Source organism: Manis javanica, chromosome 4 (assembly GCF_040802235.1).
Source record: "Manis javanica isolate MJ-LG chromosome 4, MJ_LKY, whole genome shotgun sequence".
NCBI classification, from domain to species: Eukaryota; Metazoa; Chordata; class Mammalia; order Pholidota; family Manidae; genus Manis; species Manis javanica.
Window position 1 is genome coordinate 148,626,222 of NC_133159.1, and position 24,112 is coordinate 148,650,333.

Genomic DNA, 24,112 nt, shown 5'->3' on the forward strand with positions numbered 1-24,112 from the left:
CCATGGGGATGGACTTGGGGAAGGAAGGTGTGGGGGTCCAGAGCTTTTCAGAGACCAAGTTGAATGTGCCTCATCCCCCTACGTGTATACACCAATGACCTTAAGTGCATCATCAGGTTGATCAAACACGATCAAAGATGAACTCAGGTGCAAAACATGTGTAAGTACCAGCTCCTCTGACAGCCGTAGCTGCCAACAGCCCTTACTGCCAGCTGGTATCAAGACCTTGGTCCTGATCTGGATTAGAATCCTGATTCTCCCTTCCTTTCTTGGGACCTGTCACTTGACCTCACGCAGCCTCTGTTTCTCATGTAAAATGGAGGAGATAGCAATACCCTTCTCACAGGTTGTTACAATTGAAAATACATAATATGTTCAGTAAGTATAGTATGAATTACTTGTTCACTCCAGCCCCCTCTTTACTTAAGGTGTCATCCATGTAGGCACAGGATCTCAAAAAAGCTGAGTTTTCCAAGAGCTTTTTCTAATACAACGTAAACCATTCCCCATATATTGGGATGCTGCCTCTCTGTGTGAGGACAGACTGCTATCCAAGGAATAAAGTTAAAGTCATTGGTTTTTGTTTCCTTGTTTCTGTCTGCTTTGGCAGGTTAGATGCCCTTGACCCCATAGCCTATGAAGCCTTCAAAGCCTCGTGTGACCTACGGGACGTGATGGAGTGGGTCCTCCTTAATGAGCAGGAGGTGGAGAAGGAGCCAGGCCAGAGACGAGCTTTGAGCGTCCAGGCCGCGCTGATGACCCCAGTGCAGCCCATGCTGGTAAGGATGCTGCTCGGGGCCTGCTCTCCACTCTGCTCCAAGCATCCCATCCTTCCACGTGAGATCTGGTAGGGTATGAGTGCTGAGAGCCCTTGCAGTTGACTGGAGGAGTTTGAGGAAGGAAGAACACAGATGCAGAGGGTTGTTTCTCAGTGGAGAAGTAGAGGCAAAGGAAAAGATAGAATGATATAGTGGAAATTCCTGAACTCTAGGCCCAGGTCTCCCCCCAGTAAGCTGTAGAATCTTTGATGAGTTACCTAGCCTCTCTCAGCCTTTGGTTTCCTTGTGTGAATGACATCTGAAACTCTGCAGGAACTACTAGAATGGCTCATGTGTCATCTTTCCTGAAGACAGGTGGGTGTAATCGGTAACTCCTGGTCTTCTGTGACCTGCCCGAAAGTGCTCTAGTAGTTGGTGGCAGAGCCGGCTTCCTATGACTTGGGTCTCCTCTTCTGGAAAGTGGGAGTTTAAGGAATGAAGACCAGCTCTGATTATTTTCTCATTTTATGAGAAGTGAGATTTACATCCTGGCGTTGGTTTTCCTACATAGCAGGACCCTCCATGCGTGCTTCCATGCCTACTGTGAGAGCCTGTGGGTTGTTTCAGTGGTATCCAGTGCTTCGTATGCAACCGTCTTGTGTGTTAAACTAAAGCCTTGCTGCTGTAGGGTCCTGGGTTTGGGATGGGGATGTGTTCTCTCCCTCCTAGGAATGTGCAATGGCCAGCACCAAAATAATGAGTTCTCCATCCCAGGGACTGCAGTAGGTGACTGTTATAAGAATTCTTCTTACCTTCTTACCGTCTGTTCTACAACCCTTCATTTGAAGAGTGGCATGGGCTATGTAGCTTGGCGGTTGACCACATAGGCTTTAGAGTTGGGCCTAGATTCAAACCTCCTTCCTGCCATGTACTAGCTGTGTCACCCTAAGTAAGTACTTAATCTCTTAGAACTTCAGTTTTCTCACCCATAAAATGAAAACGATATCTATCATATAAGATATCATATCAAGGATGCAATGAGATTATGTATATGATCTGCTGCACATAAATACCCCAAAATCGTAGCCACTGTTGTTGCATCCAGATGGTGTAGGTATGTGAATAAGCACTCCTGTCATGTCCTGTCTCAGGGATCCTTGATCACCACTAGCCTGTCACCTGCACTCTTTAATCTAACTTCTGTGTGCCTCTTTTGCTGAGATAAATGATGTGCTATAATGATAAGCCAGAGGCCCTGCAAGATCCTAAATTATTGAGAAAAAAAAATGAAATGCTACTTCAGTAGAATTTTATTTGCTTTACAATGAACTGCATTCATATTCCTTAAAATGCAAGCTCCTGTGTCAACTCCGGTGATGCTTTTACAGTCAGAATACAACACTGTCTAGCCTCATCTGTTCTCATCACCTCTCCAGTGACCTGCCCTGAAGGTGTGCTCTGGCAGTCCGTCCCCAGGACTCGGGCTCTTGGGCTGTCCCTGTTAAGTAGCCCCTCACTGGAAGAGCACCTCTAAGTGTCCAGGGTTTTCTTTCCCTGCCCCAAGGCCGAGGCCTGCAAGTCCATGGAGTACGCAGTGAAGGAATGTCCTCACAGCATGTTCTCTGAGATCAAGTATGATGGAGAGCGAGTTCAGGTACGTAAGAATGGGGACCACTTCAGCTACTTTAGCCGCAGTCTCAAGCCTGTCCTGCCTCACAAGGTATGGGTTGCTTCCCTTCTGCCAGGACTCGTTCCCTTCCTGCCTCTGAGAACCTCAAGGCCAGAGGCCCCTAGCCATTCCAGTGCTGGGGTGCAATACGTTTGTTTTGTATTTGTTGGATGAATTCATCTATTCATTTTTAGAGTCTTCTCCCAGTGAGGGGTTGCTCCGTAGGGCTGGCCCAAGAGCCCAGATGTGGGTTAGGCAGCAGAGAGGGGACAGGCAGGAATGCTTCCCTTGCCCACAGTGACGTTGGGACAGCAAGCTCACCCAGAAGTAGCTTATAGTGCTTATCCTTGGTGTTTCTGTGTCTTCTGTGCTCCCTCCCACCCCCACCAAGCTAAATTACAACTCGGTACAGAGGGCTGTTGGGCTGTCATTCAGGAATTTAACAAACGTTTCTCAGGTGCTTACCTTGTGCAAGGCACTGTTTGAGGTAGTGGACATACTGCAGTGTTAAAAAAATGGAAAGATGGGGGCGGAGCCAGGATGGCGGCATGAGTAGAGCAGTGGAAATCTCCTCCCAAAAACACATAGAGCTATGAAAATATAACAAAGAAAAATCTTCCTAAAATAGAGACCACAGGACACAGGACAACATCCAGACCACATCCACACCTGCAAGAACCCAGCGTCTTGCGAAGGGGGTAAGATACAAGCCCCTGTCCGGCGGGACCCGAGCGCCCCTCCCCCCGGCTTCCAGCGGGTGGAAAGAAACTGGAGCGGTTTTTTTTTGGCGAGTGCTTTTTGGAAGCCGTAAAGGGATGGGCCCCCGTTGCTAGGGAGGCAGGGTGGCGGGACCAGCGGGCGGGTGCCTGAAACCGGCGCCTGAGGAAGGAGGAAATCGCGCGTTTTTCCCCTTTTTTTTTTCTCTTTTTGGTGAGAGCTTTTTGGAAGCCTTAAAGGGACAGGGACCCCGGTGCTAGGGAGGCAGGGTGGCGGGACTGGTGAGCAGGTGCCTGGGACCAGCGCCTGAGGACAAAGAATATCACGTGTTTTTCCCTGTGGGACCCATGGGCGGGTGCCTGAGACCGGCACCTGAGGACGGAGGAAATCGCGCGTTTTCCCCCTTTTTTTCTCTCTTTTTGGCGAGTGCTTTTTGGAAGCCTTAAAGGGACAGGGACTCCGGTGCTAGGGAGGCAGGGTGGCGGGACTATTGAGAGGGTGCCTGGGACCAGCGCCTGAGGACAAAGAATATCGAGCATTCCTTCCCTGTGGGACCGGTGGGTGGGTCCTTGTTGGAAGCCTTGAAAGGACAGGGACCTTGGTGCTAGGGAGACAGGGCAGCAGGACCAGTGAGCGGGTGCCTGGGACCGGCACCTGAGGACAAAAAAAAAAAAAAAAAAAAATCACGTGTTTTTTCCTTTTTTTTTCTTTCTGTTCCCTCTCTCATTGTTGCTGTTGTTTTGGTTTGGAGAGTTCTTTTTGGGAGTCTTAAAGGGGCAGGACAGGTCACTTAGACCAGAGGCAGGGAATCTGGGGATCTCTGGGCACTCTAACCCCCTGGGCAGCAGGGAGCACAGAGGCCCCTTACGGAGATAAATAGCCTCCTGGCTGCTCCCCCTCCAACAGGGCTCCACCATTTTGGAGGAACAGCCCCAGCCAGGCCAAGCCCACAGCAACAGCGGAGATAAACCCCAAAGCAACTAGGCAGGAAGCAGAAGCCCTGTCTGTGCACAGCTGCCCAGCACAAGCCACTAGAGGTCGCTATTCTCCCAGGAAAATGCCATAAACCAACAAGAAGGGAAGCTCTTCCAGCGGTCACTTGTACCAGCTCTGCAAACTATCTCTATCACCATGAAAAGGCAAAACTACAGGCAGACAAAGATCACAGAGACAACACCTGAGAGGGAGACAGACCTAACTAGTCCTCCTGAAAAAGAATTCAAAATAAAAATCATGAACATGCTGACAGAGATGCAGAGAAAAATGCAAGAGCAATGGGATGAGATGCAGAGAAAAATGCAAGAGCAGTGGGATGAAGTCTGGAAGGAGATCACAGATGTCAGGAAGGAGATCACAGAAGTGAAACAATCCCTGGAAGGATTTATAAGCAGAATGGATAAGATGCAAGAGGCCATTGAAGGAATAGAAGCCAGAGAACAGGAACGTATAGAAGCTGACATAGAGAGAGATAAAAGGATCTCCAGGAATGAAACAACACTAAGAGAAATATGTGATCAATACAAAAGGAATAATATTCGTATTATAGGGATACCGGAAGAAGAAGAAAGAGGAAAAGGGATAGAAAGTCTCTTTGAAGAAATAATTGCTGAAAACTTCCCCAAACTGGGGGAGGAAATAATCGAACAGACCATGGAATTACACAGAACTCCCAACAGAAAGGATCCAAGGAGGACAACACCAAGACACATAGTAATTAAAATGGCAAGGATCAAGGACAAGGAAAGAGTTTTAAAGGCAGCTAGAGAGAAAAAGGTCACCTATAAAGGAAAACCCATCAGGCTAACATCAGACTTCTCGACAGAAACCCTACAGGCCAGAAGAGAATGGCATGATATACTTAATGCAATGAAACAGAAGGGCCTTGAACCAAGGATACTGTATCCAGCACGACTGTCATTTAAATATGATGGTGGGATTAAACAATTCCAAGACAAGCAAAAGCTGAGGGAATTTGCTTCCCACAAACCACCTCTACAGGGCATCCTACAGGGACTGCTCTAGATGGGAGCACCCCTAAAAAGAGCACAGAACAAAACACCGAACATATGAAGAATGGAGGAGGAGGAATAAGAAGGGAGAGAAGAAAAGAATCTCCAGACAGTGTATATAACAGCTCAATAAGAGAGCTAAGTTAGGCAGTAAGATACTAAAGAAGCTAACCTTAAACCTTTGGTAACCACGAATCTAAAGCCTGCAATGGCAATAAGTACATATCTCTCAATAGTCACCCTAAATGTAAATGGACTTAATGCACCAATCAAAAGACATAGAGTAATAGAATGGATAAAAAAGCAAGACCCATCTATATGCTGCTTACAAGAAACTCACCTTAAACCCAAAGATAAGCATAGACTAAAAGTCAAGGGATGGAAAAACATATTTCAGGCAAACAACAGTGAGAAGAAAGCAGGGGTTGCAGTACTAATATCAGACAAAATAGACTTCAAAACAAAGAAAGTAACAAGAGATAAAGAAGGCCACTACATAATGATAAAGGGCTCAGTCCAACAAGAGGATATAACCATTCTAAATATATATGCACCCAATACAGGAGCACCAGCATATGTGAAGCAAATACTAACAGAACTAAAGAGGGAAATAGACTGCAATGCATTCATTGTAGGAGACTTCAACACACCACTCACCCCAAAGGATAGATCCACCGGGCAGAAAATAAGTAAAGACACACAGGCACTGAACAACACACTAGAACAGATGGACCTAATAGACATCTATAGAACTCTACATCCAAAAGCAACAGGATATACATTCTTCTCAAGTGCACATGGAACATTCTCCAGAATAGACCACATACTAGCTCACAAAAAGAGCCTCAGTAAATTCCAAAATATTGAAATTCTACCAACCAATTTTTCAGACCACAAAGGTATGAAAGTAGAAATAAATTCTACAAAGAAAACAAAAAGGCTCACAAACACATGGAGGCTTAACAACATGCTACTAAATAATCAATGGATCAATGAACAAATCAAAATAGAGATCAAGGAATATATAGAAACAAATGACAACAACAACACTAAGCCCCAACTTCTGTGGGATGCAGCGAAAGCAGTCTTAAGAGGAAAGTATATAGCAATCCAGGCACACTTGAAGAAGGAAGAACAATCCCAAATGAATAGTCTAACATCACAATTATTAAAACTGGAAAAAGAAGAACAAATGAGGCCTAAAGTCAGCAGAAGGAGGGACATAATAAAGATCAGAGAAGAAATAAACAAAATTGAGAAGAATAAAACAATAGCAAAAATCAACGAAACCAAGAGCTGGTTCTTTGAGAAAATAAACAAAATAGATAAGCCTCTAGCCCAACTTATTAAGAGAAAAAGAGAGTCAACACAAATCAATATAATCAGAAATGAGAATGGAAAAATCACAATAGACTCCACAGAAATACAAAGAATTATTAAAGACTACTATGAAAACCTATATGCCAACAAGCTGGAAAACCTAGAAGAAATGGACAACTTCCTAGAAAAATACAACCTCCCAAGACTGACCAAGGAAGAAACACAAAAGTTAAACAAACCAATTACAAGCAAAGAAATTGAAACAGTAATCAAAAAACTACCCAAGAACAAAATCCCGGGGCCGGACGGATTTACCTCGGAATTTTATCAGACACACAGAGAAGACATAATACCCAGTCTCCTTAAAGTGTTCCACAAAATAGAAGAAGAGGGAATACTCCCAAACTCATTCTATGAGGCCAACATCACCCTAATACCAAAACCAGGCAAAGACCCCACCAAAAAAGAAAATTACAGACCAATATCCCTGATGAATGTAGATGCAAAAATACTCAATAAAATATTAGCAAACAGAATTCAACAGTATATCAAAAGGATCATACACCATGACCAAGAGGGGTTCATCCCAGGGATGCAAGGATGGCACAACATTCGAAAATCCATCAACATCATCCACCACATCAACAAAAAGAAAGACAAAAACCACATGATCATCTCCATAGATGCTGAAAAAGCATTTGACAAAATTCAACATCCATTCATGATAAAAACTCTCAGCAAAATGGGAATAGAGGGCAAGTACCTCAACATAATAAAGGCCATATATGATAAACCCACAGCCAGCATTATACTGAACAGCGAGAAGCTGAAAGCATTTTCTCTGAGATCGGGAACCAGACAGGGATGACCACTCTCCCCACTGTTATTTAACATAGTACTGGAGGTCCTAGCCACGGCAATCAGACAAAACAAAGAAATACAAGGAATCCAGATTGGTAAAGAGGAAGTTAAACTGTCACTATTTGCAGATGATATAATACTGTACATAAAAAACCCTAAAGACTCCACTCCAAAACTACTAGAACTGATATCGGAATACAGCAAAGTTGCAGGATACAAAATTAACACACAGAAATCTGTAGCTTTCCTATACACTAAAAACGAATCAATAGAAAGAGAAATCAGGAAAACAATTCCATTCACCATTGCATCAAAAAGAATAAAATACCTAGGAATAAACCTAACCAAAGAAGTGAAAGACTTATACTCTGAAAACTACAAGTCACTCTTAAGAGAAATTAAAGGGGACACTAATAAATGGAAACTCATCCCATGCTCATGGCTAGGAAGAATTAATATCGTCAAAATGGCCATCCTGCCCAAAGCAATATACAGATTTGATGCAATCCCTCTCAAATTACCAGCAACATTCTTCAATGAATTGGAACAAATAATTCAAAAATTCATATGGAAACACCAAAGACCCCGAATAGCCAAAGCAATCCTAAGAAAGAAGAATAAAGTAGGGGGGATCTCACTCCCCAACTTCAAGCTCTACTACAAAGCCATAGTAATCAAGACAATTTGGTACTGGCACAAGAACAGAGCCACAGACCAGTGGAACAGATTAGAGACCCCAGAAATTAACCCAAACATATATGGTCAATTAATATTTGATAAAGGAGCCATGGACATACAATGGCAAAATGACAGTCTCTTCAACAGATGGTGCTGGCAAAACTGGACAGCTACATGTAGGAGAATGAAACTGGACCATTGTCTAACCCCATATACAAAGGTAAACTCAAAATGGATCAAAGACCTGAATGTAAGTCATGAAACCATTAAACTCTTGGGAAAAAAACATAGGCAAAAACCTCTTAGACATAAACATGAGTGATCTCTTCTTGAACATATCTCCCCGGGCAAGGAAAACAACAGCAAAAATGAGCAAGTGGGACTACATTAAGCTGAAAAGCTTCTGTACAGCGAAAGACACCATCAATAGAACAAAAAGGAACCCTACAGTATGGGAGAATATATTTGAAACTGAGAGATCCGATAAAGGCTTGAAGTCCAGAATATATAAAGAGCTCACATGCCTCAACAAACAAAAAACAAATAACCCAATTAAAAAATGGGCAGAGGAACTGAACAGACAGTTCTCCAAAAAAGAAATACAGATGGCCAAGAGACACATGAAAAGATGCTCCACATCGCTAATTATCAGAGAAATGCAAATTAAAACTACAATGAGGTATCACCTCGCACCACTAAGGATAGCTGCCATCCAAAAGACAAACAACAACAAATGTTGGCGAGGCTGTGGAGAAAGGGGAACCCTCCTACACTGCTGGTGGGAATGTAAATTAGTTCAACCATTGTGGAAAGCAGTATGGAAGTGCATCAAAATGCTCAAAACAGACCTACCATTTGACCCAGGAATTCCACTCCTAGGAATTTACCCTAAGAACGCAGCAATCAAGTTTGAGAAAGACAGATGCACTCCTATGTTTATCGCAGCACTATTTACAATAGCCAAGAATTGGAAGCAACCTAAATGTCCATCGGTAGATGAATGGATAAAGAAGATGTGGTACATATACACAATGGAATACTACTCAGCCATAAGAAGTGGAAAAATCCAACCATTTGCAGCAACATGGATGGAGCTGGAGAGTATTATGCTCAGTGAAATAAGCCAAGCGGAGAAAGAGAAATACCAAATGATTTCACTCATCTGAGGAGTATAGGAACAAAGGAAAAACTGATGGAACAAAACAGCAGTGGAATTACAGAACCCAAAAATGGACTAACAGGTACCAAAGGGAAAGGAACTGGGGAGGATGGGTGGGCAGGGCGGGATAAGGGGGGGAAGAAGAAGGGGGGTATTAAGATTAGCATGCATGGGGGAGGGAGAAAGGGGATGGTGGGCTGCACAACACAGAGAGGACAAGTAGTGACTCTACAACATTTTGCTAAGCTGATGGACAGTAACCGTAATGTGGTTGTAAGGGGGACCTGATATAGTGGAGAGCATAGTAAACATAGCATTCTTCATGTAAGTGTAGATTAAAAATTAAAAAAAAAAAAAAGAGAAAGAAAGAAAGAAAAGGGGGATTACTCCTTAACAGGATAAAACTATTGGTAAATCAAAGATCAACGCATGCTTTAAATATCCTTAATGTTGATCACTTAAAGGGTGTCAGATGATCAGCTATGGAGGTACTCTTTTCTGATAATATTCCTTTCTCTTAATTAAAAAAAAAAAAAAAGTAGTTACTGTGTGCTGACCTCCAATGAGTTCTGCACAGTGGTATAGAGGGCATGTCAAAGTGTGGGCAAATTGTCTGTTTGTTTCTATGCAGAAGATCAAGGCCTAGCTTGGATACCCAGAAAATGAACTAAGATACGATATGAGGAGGAGCTTCTGGCATCAGCACTCTCTGGAGGACTTGTGCCGGGGGATGATCATCGAAAAGCCTCCACAGGGATCCGGACGATGTTGCGGTTGTGGCTGCATCCAGCCCACCATCTCCTGGACTTGCCATAAGAATGAGGAGGGAGATGTCTAGGCTGGCATGTGCATACAGTGAGACAACAAATTTGACCGGATCTGTACTGTTGGAACTCAACCAGGAGTTGGGAGGGGTGCAAGTTGTAGCACTCCAAAATCTCATAACTATAGACTATCTATACTTAAAAGAACATATGGGATGTGAACAGATCCCAGAAATGGGCTGCTTTAATATGTCTGATGGTTCAAGTACAGTTGGACAATATCCATCATATCATAGATAAATTTTCACAAATGCCTATGGTGCGTAAATGGTTTTCTTGTCTTCACTGGAGATGGATGGTAATTATAGATTTGCTTTGTTTATGTCACCGTATTCCTATTATGTTAATATGTGTGTGCAAATTAGTTAGTAGTTTAAAACCTATACATACTTAAGGTACTATACAAGAAGATATGTCAAAGAAATAATCAATCCTCCCAAGTTTCCTTCATATGCTACATCTATAGCTTTTCTTCTTCCTTCCTAATTACAACCCTTAAATAGAACTCGTGCCTCATATCGAATTTACCGAGTATCATAATTCCTCCAGGTGTTAAAGATACCTCGAGACAAGTGCTGGGCATAGAAGCCACAGGTCATAAATCTGCAAAGAAGTAAAAAGCTAACCTTTGCAAACAATATGGCTTCTCTCTCACTTACCAACTTTACATTTCCCTGTATGGCCCCGGAAGATGACTGGTTAGCCAGAGACGGGTAAGATTCCTCAAGGGAGGAACAACCTAAGACAGGCACAGTCGCAGGGGGGCCATTAGGTGAGAATTTGGGGATCAACAGAGGTGAGGCTCAGAACCTCACCCCCCCTGCTTTGAGAGAAATCTGCATCCGTGGATGTCTTGCTGCCCTTGTCTAGCCTGGATTAATACTTAGTCCATAGGCACACACCTGATCATCTGATCATCTACATTTGCCTTCTTACAGCACTAAACTATGTCTTCTACCTTTATCTTGCATCTACCTACCACTTCAGCATTTTATTAAAAATAAAAATAATAATAATAAAGGGAGAAATGTGGGATCCACATATAAATCAAGTACAAAAATCAAACGAATATTCATATTTGACCTGATTGTTTATAGGTCATAATGCATGATCAAAACCGAAAGTTTCTGTGATGACTGCCCTTGTACTGTTCACCATGTAAGAATTTATTCACTATGTAAGAATTCGTTCACCATGTAAGAACTTGTTCGTTATGCTTCAGAAGATTGGAGACTGACGAGAATTAGGCTTGAGATGGATTAATGATTGTACATTGAGCGTTGACCCCCCTATACTGAATTTTATTGTTGTTAACAACCATTTGATCAATAAATATGAGAGATGCCCTCTCAAAAAAAAAAAAAAAAATAGAACATATGGTATGTGAGCAGATCCCAGAAATGGGTTGTTTTAATTTTTCTGATTTCTCTCAGACTGTTCAAGTACAGTTGGACAATATCCATCATATCATAGACAAATTCTCACAAATGCCTAGGGTGCCTAACTGGTTTTCTTGGCTTCACTGGAGATGGCTGGTAATTATAGATTTGCTTAGTTTATGTCACCATATTCCTATTATGTTAATATGTGTGTGCAAGTTAGTAGTTTAAAACCTGCTTAAGGTACTCTACAAGAAGATATGTCAAAGAAATAATCAGTCCTCCCATGTTTTCTTCCATATGCTACCTCTATAGCTTTTCTTCTTCTTTCCTAATTACAACCCTTAAATAGAATTCGTGACTCATATTGAATTTACCAAGCATCATAATTCCTCCAGGTGGTAAAGATACCTCGAGACAAGTGCTGGGCATAGAAGCCACAGGGCATAAATCTGCAAAGAAGTAAAAAGCTAACCTATTCAAACAATATGGCTTCTCTCTCACTTACCAACTTTACATCTCCCTGTATGGCCCCGGAAGATGACTGGTTAGCCAAAGACGGGTAAGATTCCTCAAGGGAGGAACAACCTAAGACTGGCACAGTCACAGGGGGGTCATCAGGTGAGAAATTGGGGATCAGCAGTGGTGAGGCTTAGAACCTCAGCCCCCCTGTTTTGAGAGAAATCTGCATCTGTGGATGTTTTAATGCCCTTGTCTAGCTTGGATTAACACATAGTCTACAGGCACACACCTGATCATCTACAATTGCTCTCTTACAACACTAAACTATGTTTTCTACCTTTATCTTGCATCTACCTACCACTTCAGCATTTTATTAAAAATAAAAATAATAATAATAATAAAGGGAGAAATGTGGGATCCACATATAAATCAAGTATGAAAATCAAATGAATATTCATATTTGACCTGATTGTTTATAATTCATAATGTATGATCAAAACTGAAAGTTTCTGTGATGACTGCCCTTGTACTGTTCACCATGTAAGAACTTATTCACTATGTAAGAATTCGTTCACCATGTAAGAACTTGTTCATTATGCTTCAGAAGATTGGAAACTGACGAGAATTAGGCTTGAGATGGATAAATGATTGTGCACTGAACATTGACCCCCCTATACAGAATTTTATTGCTGTTAACAACCATTTGTTCAATAAATGAGAGATGCCCTCTCAAAAAAACACACACACACACACAAAAAAAAATGGACAGAATTTCTAGCCCTCCAGAAGCTTACTTTCTGAAGTAAACATAATGCCATGGGAACAGCTGGGAGCCCAGACTCCTACCCTTAATTAGGGGGCATTGATAACCTTGCTCCTCAGCCCTTCTCAACTCCCAGGGCCTCTGTGAGCCTTTGGGGGTGTCTTCTGGGAAAAGCAGCTAGAATATGTGGCTGCAGACGGACTTTCTGTCCTACCTCTTCTTTCCTAGCTCAGACTCCATTTTTCAGAGCCCCCAGGGTGAAGGGGACATTTCCTGTGGCTCAGGTTTGTTTCGGGTGCCCCAGAGGCAAGTAAGCTGTGGCTCCCCATGGAGCAGGCTCACTTGCTCAGAGGGTCACAGTGACGCCACCGCGGACCTGTTCCTGGTAAGGTTGTCCAGTGGGCACTTCCTGGTTCCCAGGAAGAAGTCTGAGCACAGCTTTCCAGCATTAGAGAACTTTTCCTTGCTCTCCTCACCAAAGCTTGATTCACCCCTTGTCTCTTCTGTGCTTTTGGTTTGTGAAGGGCTGGTCAGGGATTGAAGCAGAGCAGGATGGCTGTGCAGGCCTTTCCTGGCCCTGCTCCAAGCATCGCAGATAATGATGGCCCGTGCACCCTGCTCGGGAGCTGGCCGCAGTCATGCTCTCCAAACCTCCCTGCTGCCATCACTTGGCAGGAGCTGCTGCAGGCTACAATCCAGCCTCTCCCTGTCCAGGACCGTCACAGACTAGGGCTTTGCCTTGAACAGGAAAAAAATCTAATTCCAAACATCCTTTCTTGCTCATTTTGAAGACGGCCGTGGGTTCAGAGCTCCCACTCAGAAGACTGTCCTCACATTGCCTTGCTGCGCTCCTACCAGGATTCATGTTTTCTGTCCATCTTTTTTTTCCAGCCAGTCTGTTCTCCCCCACAGACCTTCTTGCGTCCTGCCTGTCCTTCCTCCCTCCCGTGGTTGTCCCCACTTGCTTCCCCACATGCTCACTCTGGTTTTTCCTTTTCCTCAACGTCTCCTTCTCTGCAGCCCACAGGAAGTGATTCGGCATGGGCCGGCCTCTTCGGGTCCGGACAGAGGCCCTGAAACATACCCTCCTCCTCTTGTCTGGGAGGCTGATGAGGCTTAGGTCTGAGTGTTTGCACAGTAGCCGGGCTTCCCCGTGTGTGTGTTCTTTGTTCCTTCTGGGGCCTGGGTTTTGCTTTCTGTGGCTCGATGAAGAACAGGGAAGCTCCATTAGCGTGTATGTATCGGATAATCCATCCGTAGTTAACATCTCGGCAGATGTGGGTTACTGATGAGAATGCGGTTGATGTATCTGCTGTGTAGTGTATGGCTAGGAATAGACCTGTGAGAATTTGTAGGACTAAGCAAATTCCTAGTAGTGACCCAAAGTTTCATCATGCTGAGATGTTAGAGGGGGTGGGGAGATCAATAAAGGAGTTGTTAGTGATTTTGAGTAGGGGGTGTGTTTTTCGGATGTTTGTCATTAGGTTTCCATAGTTTAATTACAACGATGATTTTTCATGTCATAGGTCATGGTTTGAGTCCATGTGGGAATAATGACATATGTTGTGTTTATTTTGAGTGTTATTTTTGTGATTAGTTTTTTAGGGTTTTCTTCAAAGCCTTCTCCCATCTATGGGGGGTTTAGTTTGGTTGTGGCTGGTGGTGTTGGTTGTGGGATTGTGGTGGGTCTTTTTTGGGTTTAATGGTCTTTTTGATTTATCTTGGAGGGATGCTGGTTGTTTTCGGTTATACGGCAGCCATAGCTATTGAGGAGTACCCTGAAGTTTGGGTGTCTAATGTGGTTGTGTTTGGTGCTTTTGTTGTGGGTGTGGTTATGGAGTTGGTTTTGGTGCTTTATATGTTGGAGGGCGAGGGGTTGAGTGTGGTTTTTGATCTTGGTAATCAGGGTGACTGGGCGACGTATGATGTTGGGGGGTCTAGTTTTTTTAGTGAGGAAGCTATGGGTGTTGCTGCTCTTTATAGCTATGGTGCTTGGTTTGTGATTATAACTGGGTGGTCCTTGTTTATTTGTGTTGTTACTGTTATGGAGGTTGCCCGGGGTAATAGAATATAAGGAGGGTGAGGGTTATTGTTGTTGCGAAGGATAGGAAGTAGAGCTTGATTGAGCCTTTTTGGTTGGATGTTATTAGGGAGGCTTTTATGTGAAAGCGTGAGATTGACTTTGGCATAATATTTTCTAGTCAGATCAGGTCTAGAATGAGGGATGATAGTTTTTGGCTTGCTGTCAGTGATCATAGGGGTCCTGAGCGGTGAATGATTGTGGGGAAGTAGCCTAGCAGGTTCGAGAATTTGAAGGCACCTGAGGGGGTTTTGTGGCTTAGGTTCAGGGATAGGTTGCATAGTTCTAGGGCTAGTACTAGGCCCAGGATTGTAGTGACTAGGGCGGTGTATTTTAGGTAGTGTGGTATGGTTGTTTGGGGCATGGATGTTGGGGGGATGTTGCTGTGTAATAGAAACCCAGCGAAAATGCTCCCTAGCATTAGGCGTTTGATTGGGTTTGTTAGTGAGGGGTTGTTTTCATTGATGTTGATTAGAGTGTTGAATCGGGGTTGTCCTAGTAGTGTGAAGAAGATGATTCGTGTGCTGTAGGCAGCTGTTAGGGAGGTGGCTACTAGTGTAATGAGTAGGGCTCAGGCGTTTGTGTAAGACATGTTAGCGGTCTCGATGATTAGGTCTTTAGAGTAGAAGCCTGTTAGGAATGGGGCTCCTGTTAGGGCGAGGCTACCGATAATAAGGGCGGAGGTGGTGGTGGGGAGAGCGTGGAAGAGCCCCCCTATCTTGCGAATGTCTTGTTCGTCGTTTAGGCTGTGGATGATCGATCCGGAGCATAAGAATAACATGGCCTTAAAGAAGGCGTGAGTGCAGATGTGTATGAAGGCCAAGTGTGGTTGGTTGATGCCGATGGTGACTATTATTAGGCCGAGTTGGCTTGGGGTTGAGAAGGCTACGATCTTTTTAATGTCATTTTGGGTGAGAGCACAGATGGCCGTGAATAGGGTTGTAATGGCTCCCAGGCATAGGGTTGCTGTTTGAATTGTTTTGTTGTTTTCTATTAGGGGGTGAATCGGATTAGTAGGAACACTCCTGCAACTACTATTGTGCTGGAGTGAAGTAGGGCTGATACTGGGGTTGGGACTTCTATGGCTGAGGGGAGTCACGGGTGTAGCCCAAACTGTGCAGATTTTCCAGTTGCTGCTAGTAGTAGGCCCGCCAGGGGGGTGTTTGTGTTCTCGGGGTTTAGTATGAAGATTTGTTGGAGGTCCCATGAGTTTAGGTTTGTGAGAAATCATGCTATTGACAGGATCAGTCCAATGTCCCCAATGCGGTTGTACAGGATGGCTTGTATGGCTGCTCTGTTTGCGTCTGTCCGTCCGTGCCATCAGCCGATTAGGAGAAAAGACATGATTCCTACTCCCTCCCAACCGATGAAGAGTTGGAATATGTTGTTGGCGGACACTAGGATTATTATTGTGATCAGGAAGATTAGCAGGTATTTGAAAAATTGGTTAATGTGGGGGTCTGATTTCATATATCACAGGGAGAATTCTATGATGGATCATGTGACAATAGGGCTACTGGTATGAATGTTATAGAGAAATAGTCTAGTTTGAAGCTTATTGTTATTTTTATTGTTTGGATTGTTGTTCAGTGTCAGTTAAAGACGGCTGCCTCTTCGTTTGAGTAGACAAGTATTATTGCAGGGATTATGCTGATGCAAAGGCTAGTGCGACCATGCTTTTTACGTGGTGGGGGTAGCTTTTGCTTGTGTAGGCATTTGTGGGGGCGATTATGATTGGTATGGTTAGTGCTGTCGGTGCTATGAGTGAGGTGCAAGTTAGGGTGTTAATTACTTTTACTTGGAGTTGCACCAAGTCTTTTGGTTCCTAAGACCAACGGGTGTCTGTCATCCTCTAAAAGTTTAAAAAAGCCATGTTTTTATACATGGGGACAGGAGTTAGCAGCTCTTGCGTACTTTTTTGGTAAGTAAGAAGTTGTGGCCTTCTATTATCAGATTCACAATCTGAGGTTTTATTAAACTATACTTACAGTAAAGGCACCCTAGGATAATTTTGGGGTTGGTTGATAGCATTAGTAGGGGTAGTATGTGGAGAACCATTAGGGCATTTTCTCGGGTGAAGGAGGGGTTGATGTTGTTGATGTGGTGGGTGTATTTGCCACGTTGGGTGGATATTAGTATGTATAGGAGTAGATGGCTGTGATGATGATGTTCGTTCCAGTAAGGACGATGGTAGTGTTAGACCACGAGAATGTTGATACTACTACGAACAGTTCTCCGATTAGGTTGATGCTGGGGGGGAGGGCCAGGTTAGTTAGGCTTGCTAAGAGTCATCAGGCAGCTATTAGGGGCAGGAGGGTCTGCAGTCCTCGTGCTAGTATTATAGTTCGGCTGTGGGTTCGTTCATAGTTTGTGTTTGCTAGGCAAAATAGTATGGAGGATGTCAGACTGTGGGCGACTATGAGGGCGGTGGCCCCTATGTAACTTCATGGGGTTTGGATTAGGATTGCGACGATTACTAGTGCTATGTGACTTACGGAGGAGTAGGCGGTTAATGACTTTAGATCAGTCTGGCGGAGGCAAATAGAGCTTGTTATGATTATTCCTCACAGGGACAGTATCAGGAAGGGGTATGCCATGAATGTTGTTATTGGTTCTAGTATGATAGTGATGTGCATTATGCCGTATCCGCTTGCTTTAGTAGTACGGCTGCAAGTACTATGGAGCCTGCAATGGGGGCCTCTACGTGGGCTTTTGGTAGTCAGAGGTGTAGTCCGTATAGGGGTATTTTTACTATAAATGCTATTATGCATGCTAGCCAGATTAGTATGTTGGATCAAGAGTCGTTTATGGGCTTTGCTCAGTATTGTAGTACTAGTATGTTTAGGGTTCCTGTTATGTTTTGGGTGTATGTGAGTACCACTAGAAGGGGGAGTGATCCTACTATTGTGTAGAAGAGGAAGTAGGACCCTGCATTTAGTCGCTCTGCTTGGTTTCCTCATCGTGTGATGATGATTAGGGTTGGTATGAGCGTTGCTTCAAATAGGATGTAGAATATAATGAATTCGGAGGAGGTGAATGTTATGATTAGTAGCGCCTGGAGGGTGATTAGTATGGTAATGTATAGTTTTTTTCGGCTTAGAGGCTCATTAGACAGGTGGGCCTGGCTAGCTGTTAGTATTAGGGGGAGGAGCCATGTTGTTAATATGACTAGGGGTGCTGATAGGGGGTCAGAGAAGAAGATGGCTGAGAGGCTTATGTTGTTGTGGTCATGCTGGCCCAAGATGCCTAGAGATGTTAGGCTGATTAGCATGCTGTGTGATGTTACGTTGATTCACACTATGTTTTTGTTCGATAGTCATGTTAGGGGAATTAGTATGGCTGTGGGGACAATTAGTTTTAGCATTGTAGCAGGTTTAGGTTTTGTACGTAGTCCGTGCCGTATGTGTTAGATACAAGTACTAGTAGAGAGAGGCCTAGGGCAGCCTCGCATGCTGCTAGTACGAGGAGGATGATGGGTGCTATGTTGGCTAGTGTGAAGTGGTTAGTTAGGATTGTAATGGTGATTATTACGAATAGGGAGAGTATTATGCCCTCTAGACATAGTAGTGAGGACATTAGGTGTGATCGGTACATTAATATCCCCATTAGGGAGATAGTGAATGCCAGTGTTGTGTTAATGTAAATTAGGGACATTTGGTAGCTATGAGTAAGTCATAGTTTAATGAGTCGAAATCATTTGTTTTGTGTAAACTAGCTACCATACTCAGTTCATTCTAGGCCTTTTTGTGTCCATTTGTAGGCCAGGCTAACTGCTAGCAGTGAGATAAGTATTAAGGCTACAGTGAGTATGGTGCTTAGGTTGTTTGTTTGTGATGCCCATGGGAGTGGTAGGAGTAGTGCGATTTCTAGGTCGAACAGTAGGAATGTAATAGCGATTAGGAAGAATTTTATGGAGAATGGTAGTTGTGCTGACCCTATGGGGTCGAATCTGCACTCGTAGGGGGTGATTTTTTCCGAGTATGTGTTTAATTGAGGGAGTCAAAAGGCAATTAGTATGAGCAGGCATGCTAGTATGGTGTTTGTTATTATTGCCAGGAGTAGGTTTATTATTTTCTTCTGGGTTGTAGTCAGAGCTTGTTGATTGGAAGTCAACCGTACTGTGCATACTTAGAAAATAGGAACCTCATCAATAAATAGAGATATATAGGAATAATCACACCACGTCTACGAAATGTGAGTATCAGGCGGCGGCTTCGAATCCGAAGTGGTGGTTTGATGTAAAGTGGTATTTTAGTTGTTGTAGTAAGCACACAATTAGGAAGAAGGTGCCGATAATGACATGTAGGCCGTGGAATCCGGTTGCTACAAAGAAGGTAGAGCCGTACACGCTGTCGGAAATTGTGAAGGGTGCTTCGTAATACTCTGAGATTTGTAGTAGTTGAAAGTAAATACCCAGGAGGAGTGTGATAAGCAAAGCCTGGGTCATGTGGCTTTGGTTGCCCTCTATTAAGCTGTGATGTGCTCAGGTAATCGATACTCCTGAGGCCAAGAGAACGGATGTGTTGAGCAGGGGCACTTCCAGTGGGTTTAGCGGGTTGATGCCTGTGGGGGGCCAACATCCCCCCAGTTCAGGGGTGGGTGCTAGGCTTGAGTGGTAGAATGCTCAGAAGAAGCCAGCGAAGAAAAATACTTCTGAGACAATGAATAGGACTATGCCATCTCGTAGTCCCTTTTGGACTGTGGGTGTATGGTGGCCTTGAAAGGTGCTCTCTCGTACAATGTCGCGTCATCATTGATATATTGTTAAGAGGTTTGTTGTTAGTCCTAGGAGTAGTACTAGCATACTAGCATGCCTGCTCATACTAATTGCCTTTTGACTCCCTCAATTAAACACATACTTGGAAAAAATCACCCCCTACGAGTGCGGATTCGACCCCATAGGGTCAGCACGACTACCATTCTCCATAAAATTCTTCCTAATTGCTATTACTTTCCTACTGTTCGACCTAGAAATCGCACTACTCCTACCACTCCCATGGGCATCACAAACAAACAACCTAAGCACCATACTCACTGTAGCCTTAATATTTATCTCACTGCTAGCAGTTAGCCTGGCCTACAAATGGACACAAAAGGGCCTAGAATGAACTGAATATGATAGCTAGTTTACATAAAACAAATGATTTCGACTCATTAAACTATGACCCACTCATAGCTATCAAATGTCCTTAATCTACATTAACACAACACTGGCATTCACCATCTCCCTAGTGGGGATATTAATATACCGATCACACCTAATGTCCTCACTACTGTGTCTAGAGGGCATAATACTCTCCCTATTCGTAATAATCACCATTACAATCCTAACTAACCACTTCACACTAGCCAACATAGCACCCATCATCCTCCTCGTACTAGCAGCATGCGAGGCTGCCCTAGGCCTCTCTCTACTAGTACTTGTATCTAACACATACGGCACGGACTACGTACAAAACCTAAACCTGCTACAATGCTAAAACTAATTGTCCCCACAGCCATACTAATTCCCCTAACATGACTATCGAACAAAAACATAGTGTGAATCAACGTAACATCACACAGCATGCTAATCAGCCTAACGTCTCTGGGTGTTCTAGGCCAGGATGACCACAACAACATAAACTTCTCAGCCATCTTCTTCTCAGACCCCCTATCAGCGCCCCTAGTCGTATTAACAACATGGCTCCTCCCCCTAATACTAACAGCTAGCCAGGCCCACCTGTCTAATGAGCCTCTAAGCCGAAAAAAACTATACGTTACCATACTAATCACCCTCCAGGCGCTACTAATCATAACATTCACCTCCTCCGAATTCATTATATTCTACATCCTATTTGAAGCAATGCTCGTACCAACCCTAATCATCATCACACGATGAGGAAACCAAGCAGAGCGACTAAACGCAGGGTCCTACTTCCTCTTCTACACAATAGTAGGATCACTCCCCCTTCTAGTGGTACTCACATACACCCAAAACATAACAGGAACCCTTCCACAGAACACACAGGCTCTCTGGTGCCACAAAGACACCGTCTCACCCTCACTGATGGTCCATCCAGATAGGATCTGGACTGTTGCCGAGTGACAGGCACAGGGACAGCCCGTTAGCACTAAGGTTTCCTCAGTAGAGAAAGGGAAGTGACTACCTATCCCCTAGTCACAGCGGGTCTGCTCTAAAAGTGACCTGGCCAGTCCCTTGTACTGACTGAGAAACCAAGGCTCAGAGGAGAAAGGACATTCCTGAGGTCATAATAGGGTCAATGGCAGCAGGACCACAGCCTTCTTTCACCTGTTAGCCAGTGCGTGGGTGGTGGTTTTAAGTGTTCTGTGTTGCCTCTAGTTGGTTGGGAGTTGTTTTCTTCATAACCACTGAGTGACCTGACTTAACTACTGACAGAAAGCTGCCGTGTGGGAGATCACAGGGGCTGAATTCTCCAAATCTGAGGCGCACACAGCTGATGGGAATCTCCATCCGATTCCCTCGCTGCACCCGAATCTGTGATGATAAAGACTGGAAATCTGCAACTAACCTCCCGCAGCTTAAGGTACCAGCTCTTCAGCTGCATGTGTCTTCTGCCCCACTACCCAGCCTCGGCTCTGTGGGCGTCTGGTCTGTTCACATGTCCTCTGTCTTCTCCTTTCCCCCATTCCACTGAGACAGGGCAGGGAGGGCAGTCAGACCAAACTGTTGCAGGGCCAGGAGCCGAGGCACGAGGCCCCCACCCACATTTCCCAGTAGAGAACCCTGCCTTCCCAAGCCACTGGGCAGCCCTGGGTCCTGAAGAGGGAGACTCCTGCTCTCCCAGCTTCCTGTGGAAGGCTCGGTCCCAGGGCACAGTCTCAGTGTTCTGCTAAGAGCTGGGCCCAGAGCACAGTGGTTTGCAATGGTTACTCCAGGAACAGGGACAAAGTATAGGAAAGCACCAGGGAAGCCTGCTTCCTTTCCCTGCTCGTTGCCTTTCTTCCCTCTTTTCCCCTTTTGGTTCCCCAACCACATGCCTGACCCACCACACAGCCAGCCTCTGGGGCCTGTGGCTGGAAGGGAAGGGTACACTTGACGTTCTCTCCCCTTCCTCAGAAGCTGGACCAGCTATACAAGGAGAAGGCAGACTTCACTGTAGTGGCTGGAGATGAGGGGAGCTCCTCTGCAGGGGGTAGCAGTAGCAAGAATGAGGGCAACTCTGGGCCTGCTGTGTCTTGCAAGGCCTCTGGAGCCTCCCCCAAAATCAAGAAGGCAGGAGGGAAGCTGAGTAGCCCCAAGAACAAAGGCGGTAAGGAGAAAGCAGAGGCTCGGGTGATGAAGAGCATGGTGTGAGGGCAGGGATTGAAAGACAGGGACCCCTTACATTCCAGCTCTGAGATCCCTTAATTCTACTGCAACTGATGTTGATTGCATTCCTGGTATGTATTCAGCCCTGGGCCAGAAACTGTTCTGCTGGGCGTCCCCCATCTCCTCAGTAAACCTGAGTACCAGGACCCGGGGAGAGCCCGTCTGACCCAGGGATAAGCCACCTCTGAACTCATGTCTTACCCATGCTCGTCGCACAGAAGGAGCCCAGCCCTTCTCTTTGCTGCCCTGACTTCAGGGGCCATTATGAGCTTCCCCTCCCCTCTTCTTACTCTTATCTTTCCTGCAGGTGGCAGGCCGACTATGAAGTCTTCTTCCTGGAGAGTCGGGGAAAAGCAGAAGGCTCCCGATGAGACCCCCTGCCAAGCAAAGGTGAGGGCATGAACAGCAGTGGGGGGGCTGGTTTGGCCCAGGGCCTCGTGTTCCCAACCCTCTGCACTGAACTCCAAGAGAAGGGCAGAGGTGTTTCGGGGACTAGGGGGCCAAGCCCCCACCCCTCTGGCAGCTGCTCCTCTTCCTGGGCATGACCAGCAGTGCCACTGCTCCATCTGTGCCCTCTTGTTGCCTTGCAGAGGCAGCCAGCAGAGAGGAAGGAGAGCTGTGCCAGCGGGCAGGAGATAGAACAGCCCGGCCTAGCCAGGAGGCAGCAGGGAGAGCCCAGTCTGGGTGTGGGCATGCAGCAGAGGGCCTTTGTGCTCAGGGTCGGAGCAGGGCCAGCCAGCGAGGGGGGACAGGCACTGGCTGGGTGACTGTCCTCCCGCCTAAGGAGCCTTTTCCCTTTTGTACTCCCTACTGAGGCCAGTGAGTAAGCACAACCCCAGTGGAGCTGGTGGCCCAGAGGGCAGATAGAGAAGTACACATGTGATCACCACAGGGTGTGATCGCATCCCCACAGCCCCATGAGGTGAGAGTAAGGACAAGCCTTGAGCCCAGTCCCCAGGAGACCTGTGGAACCTTCCCTATCTTTTCCCTACCTGAAGCCACTGAATCCATCCACAGTAATGAGAAGGGCTCCTGGCCCCATGGCCTGGCTGTTGTGCACAGTGGACTTTGATGAGCGACATCAGAGTCAGATAGCCCCTGGACCTGCCCACCAGGATGGCTCCCGGAGACCGTACTTTTCCCTCCTCTAGGTCCCCAGTGTTGGGACCCATCCCTCTCCCTTTTTCCTCTAGGCAGGGATAGAGTGCAATCTGGAGGATGGGGGTTTTGATGACTGTGCCTTTTCTTTGATAAACTCTTTCAGCTCATCTCCTGACCACTAGGCCCCTGGTCTCTGGCTCCTGTTCAGGCCTTACTCCATGGCCTAGGTAGAGACCCATCTGCCCCCAGCACAGGTCTGGCCCCACCTCTGACCCTACCCTGACTCTTGTTCCTTTGCAGGTGCTGCTGGACATCTTCACTGGGGTCCGGCTCTACCTGTCGCCCTCCACACCAGACTTCAGCTGTCTCAGACACTACTTTGTGGCATTCGACGGGGACCTTGTGCAGGAATTTGACATGGCCTCAGCCACACACGTGCTAGGTAGCAGGGACAAGAACTCTGAGGCCCAGCAGGTCTCCCCGGAGTGGATTTGGGCATGTATCCGCAAACGGAGACTGGTAGCTCCCTGCTAGGAGTGCTGCTCCCCTCTCCATCGCACCTACCACACTACTAGCCTGGGCTTTGGCTGGGTAGATGGACAGGGTGGCTGGGCTGCTTCTCCAAGCAGTGCGCCTGCTAGAGCCCAGCACGCAGGCATGGTCTCCTCCTGGCTGGGAAGTCAGTTTCTCCCACTGGTTTATAGAGATCTTTCAGGTCTGGGTGCTGGTTTGTCATCTTCAAAAAGTTTTGGGGTTTCGGTTTTGTTCTGTTTTTAGTGTCTTGCAGTTACCTCTGTCCTGTTCTTTCCTCTTCATCCCTGTAATTTCCCTAGTGGTTAAGGGGTAAAGGCCATCCTGAAGCTGTGCACAGAGCCAGACCTGATGGCAGTCTTCTGTCCCTCGCTGCCTTCCCCTTTAACTTACAGGCTCATTTTAAAGTTGTATTTAAAAGGCTGCCCTCAGAAATGCTTATGTGTGGCAAAACTTGTGGTTTGCCTG

At 45.4% G+C, this 24,112-nt stretch overlaps 1 protein-coding gene and 1 pseudogene across 1 annotated transcript; both read left to right on the forward strand.

The window, feature by feature from the left end:
* LOC140849100 (DNA ligase 3-like) overlaps positions 1 to 24,112 on the forward strand; it is an 854,661-nt pseudogene that overhangs the window by 380,201 nt on the left and 450,348 nt on the right.
* On the forward strand, positions 138 to 24,085 carry LOC140849240 (DNA ligase 3-like). The gene is given in 8 exon segments (XM_073236212.1): positions 138 to 160; positions 611 to 779; positions 2,323 to 2,577; positions 21,080 to 21,142; positions 21,144 to 21,227; positions 21,761 to 21,953; positions 22,320 to 22,402; positions 23,414 to 24,085. Coding segments are annotated over 8 exon segments (1,104 nt in total). The 3' UTR covers positions 23,648 to 24,085.